The sequence below is a fragment of the Notamacropus eugenii genome, chromosome 6 (assembly GCF_028372415.1).
Source record: "Notamacropus eugenii isolate mMacEug1 chromosome 6, mMacEug1.pri_v2, whole genome shotgun sequence".
NCBI lineage: Eukaryota > Metazoa > Chordata > Mammalia > Diprotodontia > Macropodidae > Notamacropus > Notamacropus eugenii.
This window is the reverse complement of record NC_092877.1, coordinates 309,027,513-309,042,248: the sequence shown is the minus strand read 5'-3', so window position 1 is coordinate 309,042,248 and position 14,736 is coordinate 309,027,513. Positions and strand designations below refer to the sequence as shown.

At 33.7% G+C, this 14,736-nt stretch overlaps 1 protein-coding gene across 1 annotated transcript in view; it reads left to right on the top strand.

Moving 5' to 3' along the window:
* The window catches only part of ERBB4 (erb-b2 receptor tyrosine kinase 4), a 1,360,303-nt gene that overhangs the window by 1,138,962 nt on the left and 206,605 nt on the right, over positions 1–14,736 (top strand). The window contains exon 20 of the mRNA XM_072617476.1: positions 13,129–13,314. Within this exon, the coding sequence (XP_072473577.1) occupies positions 13,129–13,314 (186 nt within the window). The remainder of the gene's footprint in view (positions 1–13,128; positions 13,315–14,736) is intronic.

Below are 14,736 nucleotides of genomic sequence, written 5' to 3'. Positions count from 1 at the left end.
GTGCCCCCAAACAAGTTTTCTCAAAATTTTAAATTAGAGAGGATTATTTATCTATATGAAAGAAAAGGTTTTAATTCCAGATCATCCTTTCACTACCATGACTTCATCTAAGTGTAAATTTCCATTCTTTTGGCATTAGCATTAGTCATATGAAGACATTTGAATGAATTAATAGTATATTTCTATTACAGTATTGCATCAGATCAGGAGTTCTTAGAACTTGGTCTCCATGAAACTACCAAGGGATCTATGGATAGATTTTAGTGATGTGTGAACTTGACTGGGAAAAAAAAATACACCACTAACTTCTAACTGAAGTTTAGTATTTCCTTTACTATTTAAAAACATCATTCTGAGGTATCCATAGGCTTCTCCAGAATTCCATATAGGTCTTTGACATAAAAAACAGATAAGAAACTCTGGATTAGAGTAATCTAATATGTGCAAGATATTATGGAATTGTTCAGATATCCACAACATCACGATGGTGGCAATGTTAATGATAACTTTGCCTTTTTACAAAGTCTCTCACAAAAATGGTCAGTTTATTCTGCCTGGTCAGTAGTTACTTACGTAATTAAGTATTTATGTTATGTATATAATAGCAGGTACTGATTTCCATTGCTTTACTATCAATATATTATCTGTGGAAAAGGAGACAGCATAGTATCGTTAAAAGAGTACTGGCTATGACATTAGAAAACCTCGGTTCAAACACTACCTGTGTCATCCTAGATGAGTTAATTAACATCTTTGTGCTTCACTTTCCTCACTTATAAAACCAGGTTGTTGAACTAGGTGATTTTTGAGGTTCCTTACTATTCTAGATCTTTGATCCTGTAAAAGTGTCATTTTTTTTCATTCAATCAACCAACTTACAAAATTTTAATGTGGATATTATGTACCAGGCATGTTGCTGAGTGCCTGGGATTCAAAGACAAAAACAAAAATAGACCCTGCCCTCAATGAGCTTATATTCTAATAAAGGAGCTTGCCTTCTAAGAAATCTGGCATTTATTCTTTATTTAATTGATACTTTGACAAATCTTCCCAGTAGGCTAGACTACCTGGCCAGGTAAAATATGTGAATTAGAAATTTAATTTGAGGTGGGGTGGAAAGTGTTAAAATTGGTTTTAAAATATCAATTTCACCATGGTAAGTAGTGGGCAAGTAAGGTTCAGTAGTCTATTTGAAAAAGATCTGGAATTCTTATTGGAATACAATCTCAGAATGAGTGTGATATGAAATGGCTGAATATTTCATAACATGTGGATGTGATAGAATTCCATTGTGCTACAAGATGTGAGGAAATTGATGGTTTCAAAAAAACATGGAAAGACTTACATGAACTGATGTAAAGTGAGATAATCAGAACCGGAAGAATTATTTATACTGTAACATTAATATTTTTTAAAAAGATAACTTTGAGACATTGTATAAACTGATGAAGAATGAAATGAGAAGTAGCAATTTGTACAGTAACAGTGACATTGTTAAAAAAAAACTTTCTTTAAAAGATGTAAGAACTATGATCAATACCAAGACCATTCATGAGTACAGTTAATTACTGAGACAGAACCGATTGAGGATGCAGACTGATACATAGATATTTTTGTATGCAGTCACTGAGGGGCTTTGTGTTCTTTGACTGTGTATATTTAAATATATTTTTCTTTTCTTTTCTCACCAATAGGATGAGATTGGGGGGAAGGGAGAGAAAATAGGGGTATTTTTTTTTGTTTTTCTTTTGTGATAGGGGTATTACAGATGCGTAATAATGTGTGTTCTTTTAGATGAGATCATGGCATAATGTTTTTTCTTAATTGTTTTATTTTGTTTCAAGACATCTCACAAAGTAGAAATAATTTATGAATGTTTGAAGTGTAAAAACCAAAACACTTCAATAAAACTGAAAATTACAAATAAATAGAGTGATGGGGACTGGACATATGATTTCATTAGTATTATTAGGAAGATAGAGATGTGGAAACTCTCACTCCTAATGCACGTCTCTTTAAAGTAAAATTCGTTAGCCAAGAAATTTTCAGACGAGAATAACCAGGGCTTTGAGATCACAACATGTAAGAATTAACAGAAGGAAGAGAGATGAATTGTGGGAGCACAACAATCCTTTCTTCTAGCAGTCATATGGAAGAAATATCAGAACTGTTTTACTTGGCCCCTTAAGGCAGAACTAGGGATCCTTGTAAAGGATGCAAGGAAGCAAATATAAGCTTGATGTCAGGGGAAAATTCTCAATGCTTAAACTATCTGAAAGTGAAATTGACAAACTCAGGAGAAGTTGGATCCTACCAAAGTGGAGTTATTCAAGTAAAATTTGAAAGAGCACTTATTAGGGATAATGGAGAATTTAAGAACCCAGAATTCCTAACAAATATGAAATTCTGTGTGAGATACATTTCTATTTCCTTCTTTGTTTCTTCTTTTCTTTCTTCTATTTTCTTTTCCTTTTTTCCTTTTCTTCTTCATTTGTATTGTTATTTCTCCTCCATTCTTTTTTCCTTTTCTTCTAGCTCTTATTTCTCTCATCTTTTCCCCTTTTTTCTTCTTCCCCTTCTATGTTTTTCAAAGTTTATAGGATTTAAGAATGAAAGGAATCATTTTAATAATCCAGTACACACTCCTCACTGTACACATGAATTCATACTAGTCTTAGGGAATAGATCCAGACTAGAACCTGAATCTTCTTTGTTTCCTTACTCTTTTAAATAGTATTTTTCCCCAATGACACGTCAAGATAATTTTTAGCATTTATTTCATTTTTACAAGATTTTGAGTTCCAAACTTTTTCTTTCTTCCCTCTCCTCCTCTCTTCCTAAAATGGTAGTCAGTTTGATATAGGTTATACATGTGCTATCATGTAGAACGTATTTCCATTTTAGTCACAATTGTGAAAGAAGAAAGATCAAAAGAAAAAAAAGCGTGTAAAAGAATAAATAATTGGGAAAGTATGCTTCAATATGCATTCAGAATCCATCAGTTGTTTATCTGGGTTTGGATAGCATTTTTCTTCATGAGTCTTTTGTTGTTATCTTAGATAATTGTGCTGTTTAGAAAAGCTGAATTTATTCATAGCTGATCATCACACAGTGTTGCTGATAGTATGTATGTACAATGTTTTCCTGGTTCTGCTCATTTCACTTTGTATCAATTCTTACAAGTTCTTCTGAAATCTGCCTGTTCATCATTTCTTATTGCACATCTCTTATTCCATTACATTAATGTACCATAGTTTGTTCAGCCATTCCCTAATTGATGGACACCTCCACCATTTCTGATATTTTGCCACTGCAAAAATTCTGCTATAGATATTTTTATACCAATAGGTCCTTGTCCAATTTTATAATCTCTTCAAAATACAGACCTAGTAGTGGGATTGTAGGATCAAAAGATGTGCATAGCTCTCTGGACATAGCTCCAAATTGCTCTCTAGAACGGTTGGATCTGTGTACAATTCTAGTAGCAATGTGTTAATGTCCCAGTTTTTCTACAGCCTCTCCAAAATTTATCATTATCCTTTTTTATCACATTAAATGATCTGATAGGTATGAGGTGGTACCTCAGAGTTATCTTAATTTGCATTTCTCTAATCAAAGGTGATTTATGCCTATACATAGTTTGATATTTTCATCTGAAAAGTGCTTGTTGATATCCTTTGACCATTTATCAATTGGGGAATGGCTTGTATTCTTACAAATTTGACTCAGTTCTCTATATATCTGAGAAATGAGGCCTTTATCAGACACTTGCTGTAAAGATTGTTTCCCAGCTTTCTGCTTTCCTTCCAATCTTGGCTGCATTGGTTTTTCTTTTTTTTTTTTTTTAATATAATACAATCAAAATTATCTATTTTACATTTCATTGCTCTTTCTCTCTTGTTTGGTCATGAATTTTTATCCATAGATCTTACATATATTTTATTCCTTATTCTTCTAATTTGTTTATGATGTTAAATTTACGTTAAATTGTGTACCCATTTTGACCTTTTCCTATATGCTGTAAGATGTTGGTTTGCATCTAGTTTCTGCTCTATTGTTTTCCAGTTTTGCTAATAGTTTTTGTCAAATAGTGAGTTTTTATTCCAAAGACTGAGGTCTTTGGGTTTATTAAACACTTTATTACTATGGTTGTTTACCACTATATCTTGGCTACCTAATCTATTGCACTGATCCACCACTCTATTTCTTAACCAATAACAGACAGTTTTGATGATTACTAACTTATAATATAGTTTGATATCTGCTGTTGCCAGGCCACCTTGTTTTGTAATTTTTTCCATTAATTCCCTTGATATTTTTGATTTTTTGTTTTTCCAGATGAATTTTGTGGTGGTTGTTTGTTTTTCCTACCTCTACCAAATAATTTTTGATAGATTAATTAGTATGACACTGAATAAATAAATTGACTTAGGTAGAATTATAATTTTTATCATATTGTCTTAGCCTACCGATAACTTAGCAATTGATATTTTTCCAGTTATTTAGGTCTAACATACATTTGTATGAAAAGTATTTTGCAATTGTGTTCATATAGTTCCTGGATTTGTCTTGCCAGATACACTCTCAAGTATTTTATATTGTTTTCATTTATTTTCAATGGAATTTCTCTATTCCTTGCTGCTGGGCTTTGTTGGTCATACAAAGAAATGCTGATGACTTATGATAGTTTATCTAACATCCTTCAACTTTGATAAATTTTTTAAATTATTTAAAGTAGTTTTTTTTTTTTAGTGAATTCTCTAGGTTTCTGTAAATCTACCATCAGATCATCTGCAGAAAGTGATATCATTGCCTATTCTAATTCCTTCATTTTTTACTTCTCTTATTTGCTATAGATAACATTTCTAATATTTTGCTTCACCCCTGATTTATTGGAAAGGTTTCTAAGTTATCACTATTACAGATAATATTTGCTGATGTTTTTAGATACTGCTTATCATTTTAAAGAACACTGCCTTTTCTTATACTCTCTAATGTTTTTGATAGGACTTGGTGTGTATTTTGTCACAAACTTTTTCAGCATCTGTTGAGATAAATATATGTTTTCTGTCAGTTTTGTTATTCATATGGTCTATTTTGTTGATAGTTTTCCTAATATTGAACCAGCCCTGCTTTCCTGATATAAAGTCCACTTTGTCATAGATTGTAAACCTTCTGTTATATTACTGTATTGCCTTGCTAGTATTTTGTTCAAAATTTTTGCGTTGATATTCATTAGGAAAAGTGGACTACAGTTTTCTTTCCCTATTTTAGCTCTTCCTGCATTAGGTTTCGGCATCATATTTGTGTTACAGGAGTTTGGTAGCATTCCTTTACCTATTTTTTCCCAAAAGAGTTTATATAGTATTGAAATCAATTGCTCTTTAAATATTTAGTAGATTTCACTTGTTAACCCATCTGGCCTTGGGAATTTTTTCTTAGGGAGTTCATTGATGGCTTGTTCAGTTTCTCTTTCGCATATGAGGTTATTTAGGCATTCTAATTCCTGATCTGTTAATCTCAACAATTTACATTTTCATAAATCTTAATTTCACTCAACTTGTAAGATTTATTGGCATGTAATTGGGCAAAATATTTCCTAATGATTGCTTTAAATTCTTCTTCATTAGCAGTGATTTCACCTTTTTTATTTTAGATACTGGATATTTGGTTTTCTTCATTTTTTTTATCAGATTAACCAATGACTTATTTTACTGATTTTTTTATAACCCCCCCTTGTTTTATGAATTAGTTGAAGAGTTTTCTTATTTTAATTTTAATTTTATTTATTTCACCTTTAATTTTCAGAATTTCCTATTTAGTGTTCAATTGGAGACTTTTAATTTGTTCTTTTTTTAGTTTTATTTTTAATTGTATACCTGTTTTGTCAATCTATTATTTCTCTATTTTATCCATATAATAATTTTGAAAAATGCACTTTTCCTAAGTATTACTTTGACTATCCCATAAATTTTGAGCTGTTGTCTCATTGCTGCAATTCTCCTTAATGAAATTATTGACTGTTTCTATATGTTCTTTGACCCACTTATTTTTTAGGATTAAATTATTTAACTTCCAATTAATTTTTAATTTATCTTTCCATTGCCCTTTGTTGAACGTAATTTTATTGCATTATTATTTGAAAACAATAATTTGATATTTCTGCCTTTCTATATTTGATTTTGAGGTTTTTATGTCCTAATCCATGATCCGTTTTTGTGTAGGTGCCATGTGCTGCTGAGAAAAAGGTGTATTCTTTCTGCTACCATTCAGTTTCCTCCAATGGTCTGTCACATCTAACTTTTCTAATATTCTATTCAACTCCTTAGATTCTTTCTTGCTTATTTTTGATTGGACTAACCAAGTTCTAAAAGGCAACAGTTGAGGTCCATCACTAGTATAGTTTTGCTGTCCATTTCTTCCTGTAACTCACTTAACTTTAAGAATGTAGATGGTATATCACTTGATGTATTATTTCATTGTCTATGGTACCTTTTAGCAAGACGTAGTTTCTTTCCTCATCTCTTTTGATGAGGTCTGTCTTTGCATTTGCTTTATCTGAGATCAGTATTGCTATCCCCGCTTTTTTTTTTTTTAACTTCAGCTGAAACATAGTAGATTCCGCTCCATCTCCTTACTTTTACTAGTGTAAGTCTCTCTGTTTCAAGTGTATTTCTTTTATGCAATATTTTGTAAGATTCTGTTTTTTAGTCCATGTTGCTATTTGCTTTCATTTTTATGGATGAGTTCATTCCATTCACTTTCACAGTTAAGATTACTGTGTATTTCCATCCATCCTATTTTTCCTCCTGTTTGTTCTCTCTCTCCTTTTTCCCCTTTACCCTCCTAGACAGTGTTTTGGTTCCATATACTACCTCTTCAATTTGCCTTTTCTTCTGTTAGTCCCTTACCTCTGTCTTTACTTAATCTCTTCCTCTCCTACTTTCTTGTCAGGTAAGATGGATTTCTATATTGAACTGATTGTGTATACTATTCTCTCTTTGAACTAACATCAGTGAGAGTAAGGTTCAAATGATGAACATTGCCCACCATCCTATCCTTCCCTCCACTATAATAGGAGTTTTTGTACCTCTTCTTGTGAAATAATTGACCCCCATTTTACATCTCCCTTCCTTCTGCATCCAGTGTATGCCTCTTTCTTATCCCTTAATTATTTTTATGTCATTCCTTCAAATTCATCTTTTACCTGTACCATCTATCTTTGTATATTCCTTCTAGCTATACTATTAGTTGTACTTTTTAAAAGAATTACACGTGTCATCTTCCCATGTAGGGATGTAAATAGTTTATCTATTTTGAATCCCTTATGATTTTCTCCCTTTTCCCTTTTTCAATTCTCTTGGTATAGGAGATCAAATTTTTGTTCACTTGTATTCTTCTCCTTTTGAAAGCCTGAAATCCTTTTGTGTCTTGACTTTCCTGATCACCATAATAACTTTCTGTGGTCAGATTAATTTTTTGTTGTTGTTGTTTTTAACCCATCTTTTTTGACTTTTTTTTCCTTTGTTTTAAATTAGAACTCTGCTCCTGAAATGCAAGGGGGCTGTGTCTCAGGCTTCTTGTGTCAGGGACTGTAGACCCTGGTTGTTTACCTGGTGCTGTACGGATATTGCCCTGAGGCCCATGGGGGACCCTTGTGTCTGGTGCTGTGCAGAAGAGGTGGTGTGTTTCTGGGTTTCCTTGGGGCTACACTGAAGCACATGGTGATCTGGCCACTGAAAGTTATGATGAAGCACATGTTGGTTCTCAGAGTTGGAATCTGCCCATTCTCCTTGCTATGCTGAGGAATATGGGGGGACCAAGGAGGTGGTCCTGGTGCTGGGACTCAGGATATCCCATTGGTTTGCTATGGTGGGACTTGCTACTGGCTTGCTAGGATGCTTCCTGTACTAGATTGCATTTCCTGAGTGAGACAGAACTTTCTCGCCAATCTTCCAGGTTTCTTGGGCTAAAATTGTTTCACCCTATCTTTTTGCTGGTTCTGCGATTCCCAGATTTGTTTTGGAATGCTATGTTATGGGTTTTTTGGAGGTGGACATAGGAGAATTATGGCAACTTACTGCTTACTCCACAATCTTGGCTCCCAGAAGTAAGGGACTTGAAGATTCTATCTAAATCCTAATCATATATTACTAACCTTTTTTAATGGCATCTGAAGCGGTAGAATTTATTTCATATACTCAGCATCTTGCAAGGCCACATTGTCTGTTTTCCCTTTTCCCTTCCCCCTCTTTGTTTTTCTTCCCTCTATCCCCAATACAATCTGATTTCCTCTCACTTTAAGCTGGAAGAAACCAGATTAATAATCCATAGACATGATGAAACATAGCAAAAGTGTGACTGGTAGAAAAAGCCTATAAAAGTATTTTTTTTCACAGAAAAATCTATAAGATTTTACTGTATATTATTTGAGAGGAAGCACTGTCCAGATGTGGTGTGGAAAAAAACGAGCTTAAGTAGAGGAGATATAAACTTTGACAAAATGATACCTGAATGTGACAGATGACATTGCTTACCTTTAGTATTGTACAGAAATGTCTTCCCTTCAGGCTGAAATAGAGATATAAATAGCATATGGTCAGAGACTAATGGGATACATGCTTCAGAGCTTTTTATCTATGCCCTTGTCTACCTTGATAGTTTAAAAAAATGTCCTTCTTCTTAACTAGTCCTCATAATGAAGAAAAATAATCTTGCTTTACCCGGTAGGTGTGTGAGTGTGTGTATGTATGTGTGTGTGTGAGTGTGTGTGTGTGTGTGTGCACATGATATAGATATTATCTTATCTTTCAACTTCCTTTACCACCAATGATAAAAAAAATTCTTTAATTGAACTCTAAAAGGAATTGTAAGATGTGAGAGAGAAGCAGACAGACAGACACTAATTTTGTGTCCAAAAAATGGATAATACCCCTGTTGGCATGTATGTGTTCTGCTGGCCCTCAGTGACATTTTCTGTTTTTTCTGTAATCTCAAAATTAGGAAAGAGAACATTGTAGTCATGTTGACATGCAGGAATTTACTGAAACCAAGTTTCCCTCACTTAAAACATTAGACTCTTTTCCTTCCCTTCTCTATCCCACTCATCTGACTAAATGAATCCTCATTGCTTTTTTTTCTTTACATAGCCCCACCACACATACATATATACACTTACATACAAACACACACGCACACACACACACTCAAATTGTGGCCATCTGCTATTCCCTTTATGAAAAAATAAAACCTACAATTAGTGTCTTGTTCATCGTTTCTTTCTCAAAAAAGAGAACTATTATGCAAATACTCTGCAATTTGGTTTCAAATACTCTTTGTAGTGTGATGAGCAATTTTCTTTAATACAAATCCAGTCTCTTTGCCAGGACTTTCTAATAGATATTTTTAAGAACTTCCATGAGACTTTTTTCTTCTTCCTCCAATACAAACTTTTCCAAATGAATATTTAGAGTAGAATTATCTGTCTCATCAGTCTTAAAGTTGCAAGAAATAGAGTTATTTTTCTCTGTAAGAGCAAGCCAAAATAATTTCAGAATAGCCTTTTTCACCTCACTCCCAATTTTTCCCTCTGCTTCAGAAAAGATCGTCTCAAAAAAAACCCCCCTAAGCTTAGTAAATCAGAGAGAAATGTTTCCCTCTGTCACCCCTGAAAGGATGTCAGAGGGGATGGCAGTTTACCTATAAGTACAGTTTTGTTGTTGGGTTTTAGTTGCTCCTAAGCTCCTAATGCACAGCACAACCTGATTCATTCAGCCTTTAGCTGTCAGGGGGTTGGTGCTGAATTCTTGTTAATGGGATCACATTTCCATAGCATTGAGTGCTGATGAAAGTACAATTTTAATATAAAAATGATTGATGCCATTCCTGTAGGTAAGCCATCACTGAGCCTTGGTTTTCCTGTAGAGTGATGAATCATGATACTTTTTCTATGAATTATAGAGAAATTTACACTTCCAGGGGCCTCAAAGCACTAGGGAAACAGATGGAATATGGCCACTATAAGTGGGAATTTCATCCAAGCAGAAGTCTGACACATATCTATGGCTATAAAAATATTTGTTTGGGTGTGCAAAGTAAAGTTAAGTGTATTTTATCACTGATTTATATTTGTGGTCACATTCTCAAATAATGAATGTTAGTATAAACTCACAGGAATTTCCAGAACATTCCTTTCTCTGCTTGCATTATGCCCTACTAATTGCCAGCTTTCAATCACCTTTTTATTTGTTTCAAATAATTATGAAAACACAAAGTAGAAAAATTCAAACTAGAAGTAACATGTACTGATATACATATTTTAAATATTCTCATATTTGTAAGGAGATAGAGTTCGTACAGAGTATCACCTTGTTACAACTGAGATTTGTCTAAAATTTAGATTTCACACGATGTTTTTATCTTAGTTTGTGATTACATCTTTATAGGAAATACCTGGTGTAGAAACTCATCTGAAACTTATAGTTGTCTGGCCAGTGTGAAGTTTACTGGCATAGCTAGTATATATCTAGAGCAAAACATGAACTCAGAACTTCTTTCTGATTCCAAGGCAGGCCATCTGTACACTATGCTATCCTTCCTTTCTCAAACTAAATTGCCAACCATTCAAACTCTACTTCAGAGAGTGCAACTCTAATGGGCTGGTCTTTTTATTCAAATGCAAATGTATGCTTGCCAAAAAAACTATTTTATAGAGAACTCACAAAGGGCAAGCATTCACATGGTGACCAGAAGAAGCTTAACAAGGACATTTTCAAAGTCTCTCTCTTAAGAATTTTGGAATTGATTATGTGATATGGGAGACCCTGGAATAAGACCATTCACCATGGTACGCCCATATCAGAAAAGGTAAGCAAAGCAAAATTGAAGTAGCTCAAAAGAAACCTGAGGTGCACAAGTTTAGAGAATTCACCCCAAATGTTCACATGGATTATCTGTGCCCAACCTGTGGTAGAACATTCTAAGTTCATATTGATCTGATCAGCCACAGTTGGACAAACTGTAACTTGACTCTAGCATAGTGAGGACCATAGAGGACCATTTTAGAGAATGGACAACAACCAAACCAATGTTCTTGCCTCTCTAGATCTTATAGTATTATCAATTTTTATTTTTTTTCTGAAAGAATCAAATTCTTATTTTACTTTTTCTTTGAATAAGTAGAAAATCTTCCTCCAAAAAGGGGGAGTGCATTGACATTCAAAATTGTGATTCAATCTCTAAGTGTAACTGAAAGATCTAAAGACTTTTAATCACATTCTGTCATTAAAGTGCAGTCAGCATGGGATAGTATGTCAGAAATATCTAAGTCTGAATCCTACTACTGACAACACTTTCTATGTGACCCCATATAAATCACTTAACCCATTGGTGGCCCAGGCAACTCTCTAGTTCTCATATTCTTCCTTTTCCTTCTCTTTATCTTCCCCTTCCTCTTCTTTTCTCCCTCCTTTTAGAATATAATTTTCAGAAAAATACTGGTAGAGGGAATATTCTCATCTGGGAGTTCACTATATTAATGAAATTATAGGTTCATTCTCTATTCATTTCAATTCAGTAAATATTTATTAAGCATCTACTATGTGCCAGGTACTATGCCAAGAGTTGGGGATATAAATTTAAAAAAAAGTCCCTGACCCTCAAGGAGATTACAATCTGATGAGGCAAGACAGCACACAGAAGGAAACTGGAAAGCAGAGGTGGGAACATGTGGGCATCTTGTCCCATGGAGCTGAAAGCAAATAGAGCTAAAGATTCAAAGTGGAGTGAGCTAGAATTCCAGTTTCTATCTTTGGTAAAGGAAAGCTTTTGGTGAAGTTGAGTGCATGCGTACTCCCCTCCAGCCCTCCTGTCAGAGGGGAGAAGGGACTGTGGGATTTGTGAAGGTGTTCAATATGCAAAACTGAGTCAATTGACATGGTGATGAGATTAGAAGTGATCAGCTTATCCTGGGAGGCTCATATTATTCCCTCCAGTAGAAACCTAACTGAGCTAAAGATGGAAACTGAGCTGGCATATCATTAGCATCATAAAGGACCCAGTGAGTTGCCAGGTCTGTTTGTTAGAAAGAACATGCTAGAGGATCATTGATTTCAAGAACTCACTGTCATGACACACTAGGTCACTGGAAGACTTTGGTAGAAAAGATGTACAGAAGAATATCAAAATACATTTAATTAAATTTATGATTTCGTTTGCTATCTTTAAAAACATTGGCATTCAATAAATTTTTCAGAGGAATGTATTTATGACAGTCTGTATGTACTACAATCTTTACATTAAAATAACCTATAGAGATAAACTTTTCACTAGAAAAACTGGGCCAGCCTCCCCGCTGAAGACAAAATGAGTCATTTGCCTGCTTTAATAGTGTAGGACTGCACTAAGATTATTGGACCACACTGTATGTACAAGCAAAAGTCACCTCAGGACATACATTGACCCCAAATAATGTGTAATATAGGCCCTTCTATTGAATTTGCAAGTGGTCATACTTTCATAAACCATTTCCTTACTAGAAATAAAGATCTGAACTTCTAGCATTTGCTCTGTGATTCGGAATGGGGTTTTAAATGACTTATTGCAGATGGTACCCTTAAAGTTGTTGAGTAAGGATGAGAAGAGAGTGCTAATTCTCTTCAAAAATAACAGAATCACATGATATCAGACTTGTCAGGGACTGGGAAGACATCCAGCCCAACCTGTACTTATCCAAAAATCTTCATGACAGTCTTCTCAACAAGGGATCATTCTGTTTTCTGGTGAAGACCTCTAACAGAAGAAAAGCCTACTGCCTCCAATGGCATTTCATTACACTTTTGGATAGCTAGAATTGCTATAAAGCTATTTTAGATAGCTATGATTTTCTGGCAAGTCTATTATTACTCATATACTCCCTATTAGTTAATTATAAATATGACAATGCTAATCTCAATTTTCTTAACTTAAATTTTATCTTAAAATTATTGTACCAATATCTTAAGTTCTGTCATATGTATTGAGTGGGGCTTATAGATTATAAAATTTTTGGAGTAGTACAAATAATTTTGACCATTGAATTAATAAACATTTAGTTGACAAGATGGCATTGTGTTTATTTTTTTTTGATAGGAAGCTTTGATTATGGCAAGTATGGATCACCCACACTTAGTACGATTATTGGGTGTCTGTCTGAGCCCAACCATTCAGCTGGTTACTCAACTAATGCCCCATGGCTGCCTGTTGGATTATGTTCATGAACATAAGGATAACATTGGCTCCCAGCTCCTACTTAACTGGTGTGTCCAGATAGCTAAGGTAAGTACTTGACTTTTGAAGTATATGCCAAATAGAAGTGTTTGTATGTGTTGCTCACAAAGATATTTAGTGGCTTGTGGATGGACAATTAATTGTAAAGTAACAAAAAAAATTGTTATGTATCTTGTATTAAGATCAAAATTGACTATTTTGTTTCTCTTTTGGGAGAGCCAGACTTAGGACAGTACTACTATTAGTCTATAGGATTATTTTAGTTCACAGAGAGGAGAAAGCTCACTAAAGAGAGAAAAGGAATAATCTTGACTCCATAGCTCTGGTTTAGATGTCTGATATTTTTGTCAGGTGAAATAAAACTTGTTCTATTTTCAGTGATTTATTAGTCTGAGTGCTTATATGGTAGCAAAAAGTCCTTTGAGATACAAGTAAATTATAATATTCTCATGGGAAACTCTGAATGAAATTACATGACAAAAAAATAGCTTGATGAGAAAAATCTTGATTGAATATCATCCATTTAACTAGTCATTTTTCTGTGATGATACAGGCCTTTGGTTATATTTTGGGCTATAATGAAGATTATAACTCAAATTGTCACCATAGTTAAGTTTTGAGGATATCAAATTTAGTTTACCTGGTGAAGACACTGACTACCTTACACATACACACACACACACACACACACACGTATAATTTATATGTGTGTATGTATGTGTATGTGTGTAAGTATATATGTATATATTTGTATATATCTATAAAATGCCATAGCAAATAATTGTTTTGTTTTGATTGATTTAATCAAATAACCAATTATTTCCTTGAGGAAAAATGATATTGTGAAGACCTCTGGATGAAAAAATAAAGTACATGTGTGGTTTATGTTCTTGGAGTCAGTACCATAAAATGATCAAATTCTAAATTATTTGGTAGCTATTTTGATAATAATCACATAATCTTTATCTACTACTCTCTTATATCCTAGACCTTAGAGCACATCTTTTTATGTGTGAGATATGACTTTATTTTATTACTAAATCTTTAATATTGTGTCTACATCCTCTTTAGTGCAATATATGCTCTATTGTTTGTTTTTTTTCTGAGTATCTGATATGAGTGTATGATCCTCTCTGGCTTATTCATCTTGACAGTTTCATTTATATGTTTAAAGTTTAACTAAAAATATGAAAGTATGTAAGTTTTTTCTTTGTTTCTGACAGTTTCATCCAAGTCTCCTAACTTTATTCTGGATTTCATGTCTACTGTAAAATTATAGCCTTATCAGATGCACTAATGATGTTCCTTCCAAATATTCTTCTAGCTTAGTGCTTGTCTAAGAACAATAAATGTAACAGTAGCATGTTATGTTATGCTAAATTTGGCAGCAGCAGCGATACTCATTAAATTTCCCCATGTTTGCTGATTTGCTAGACATTGTAAAAAGTGAGTTACACTCAGTCTCCATCT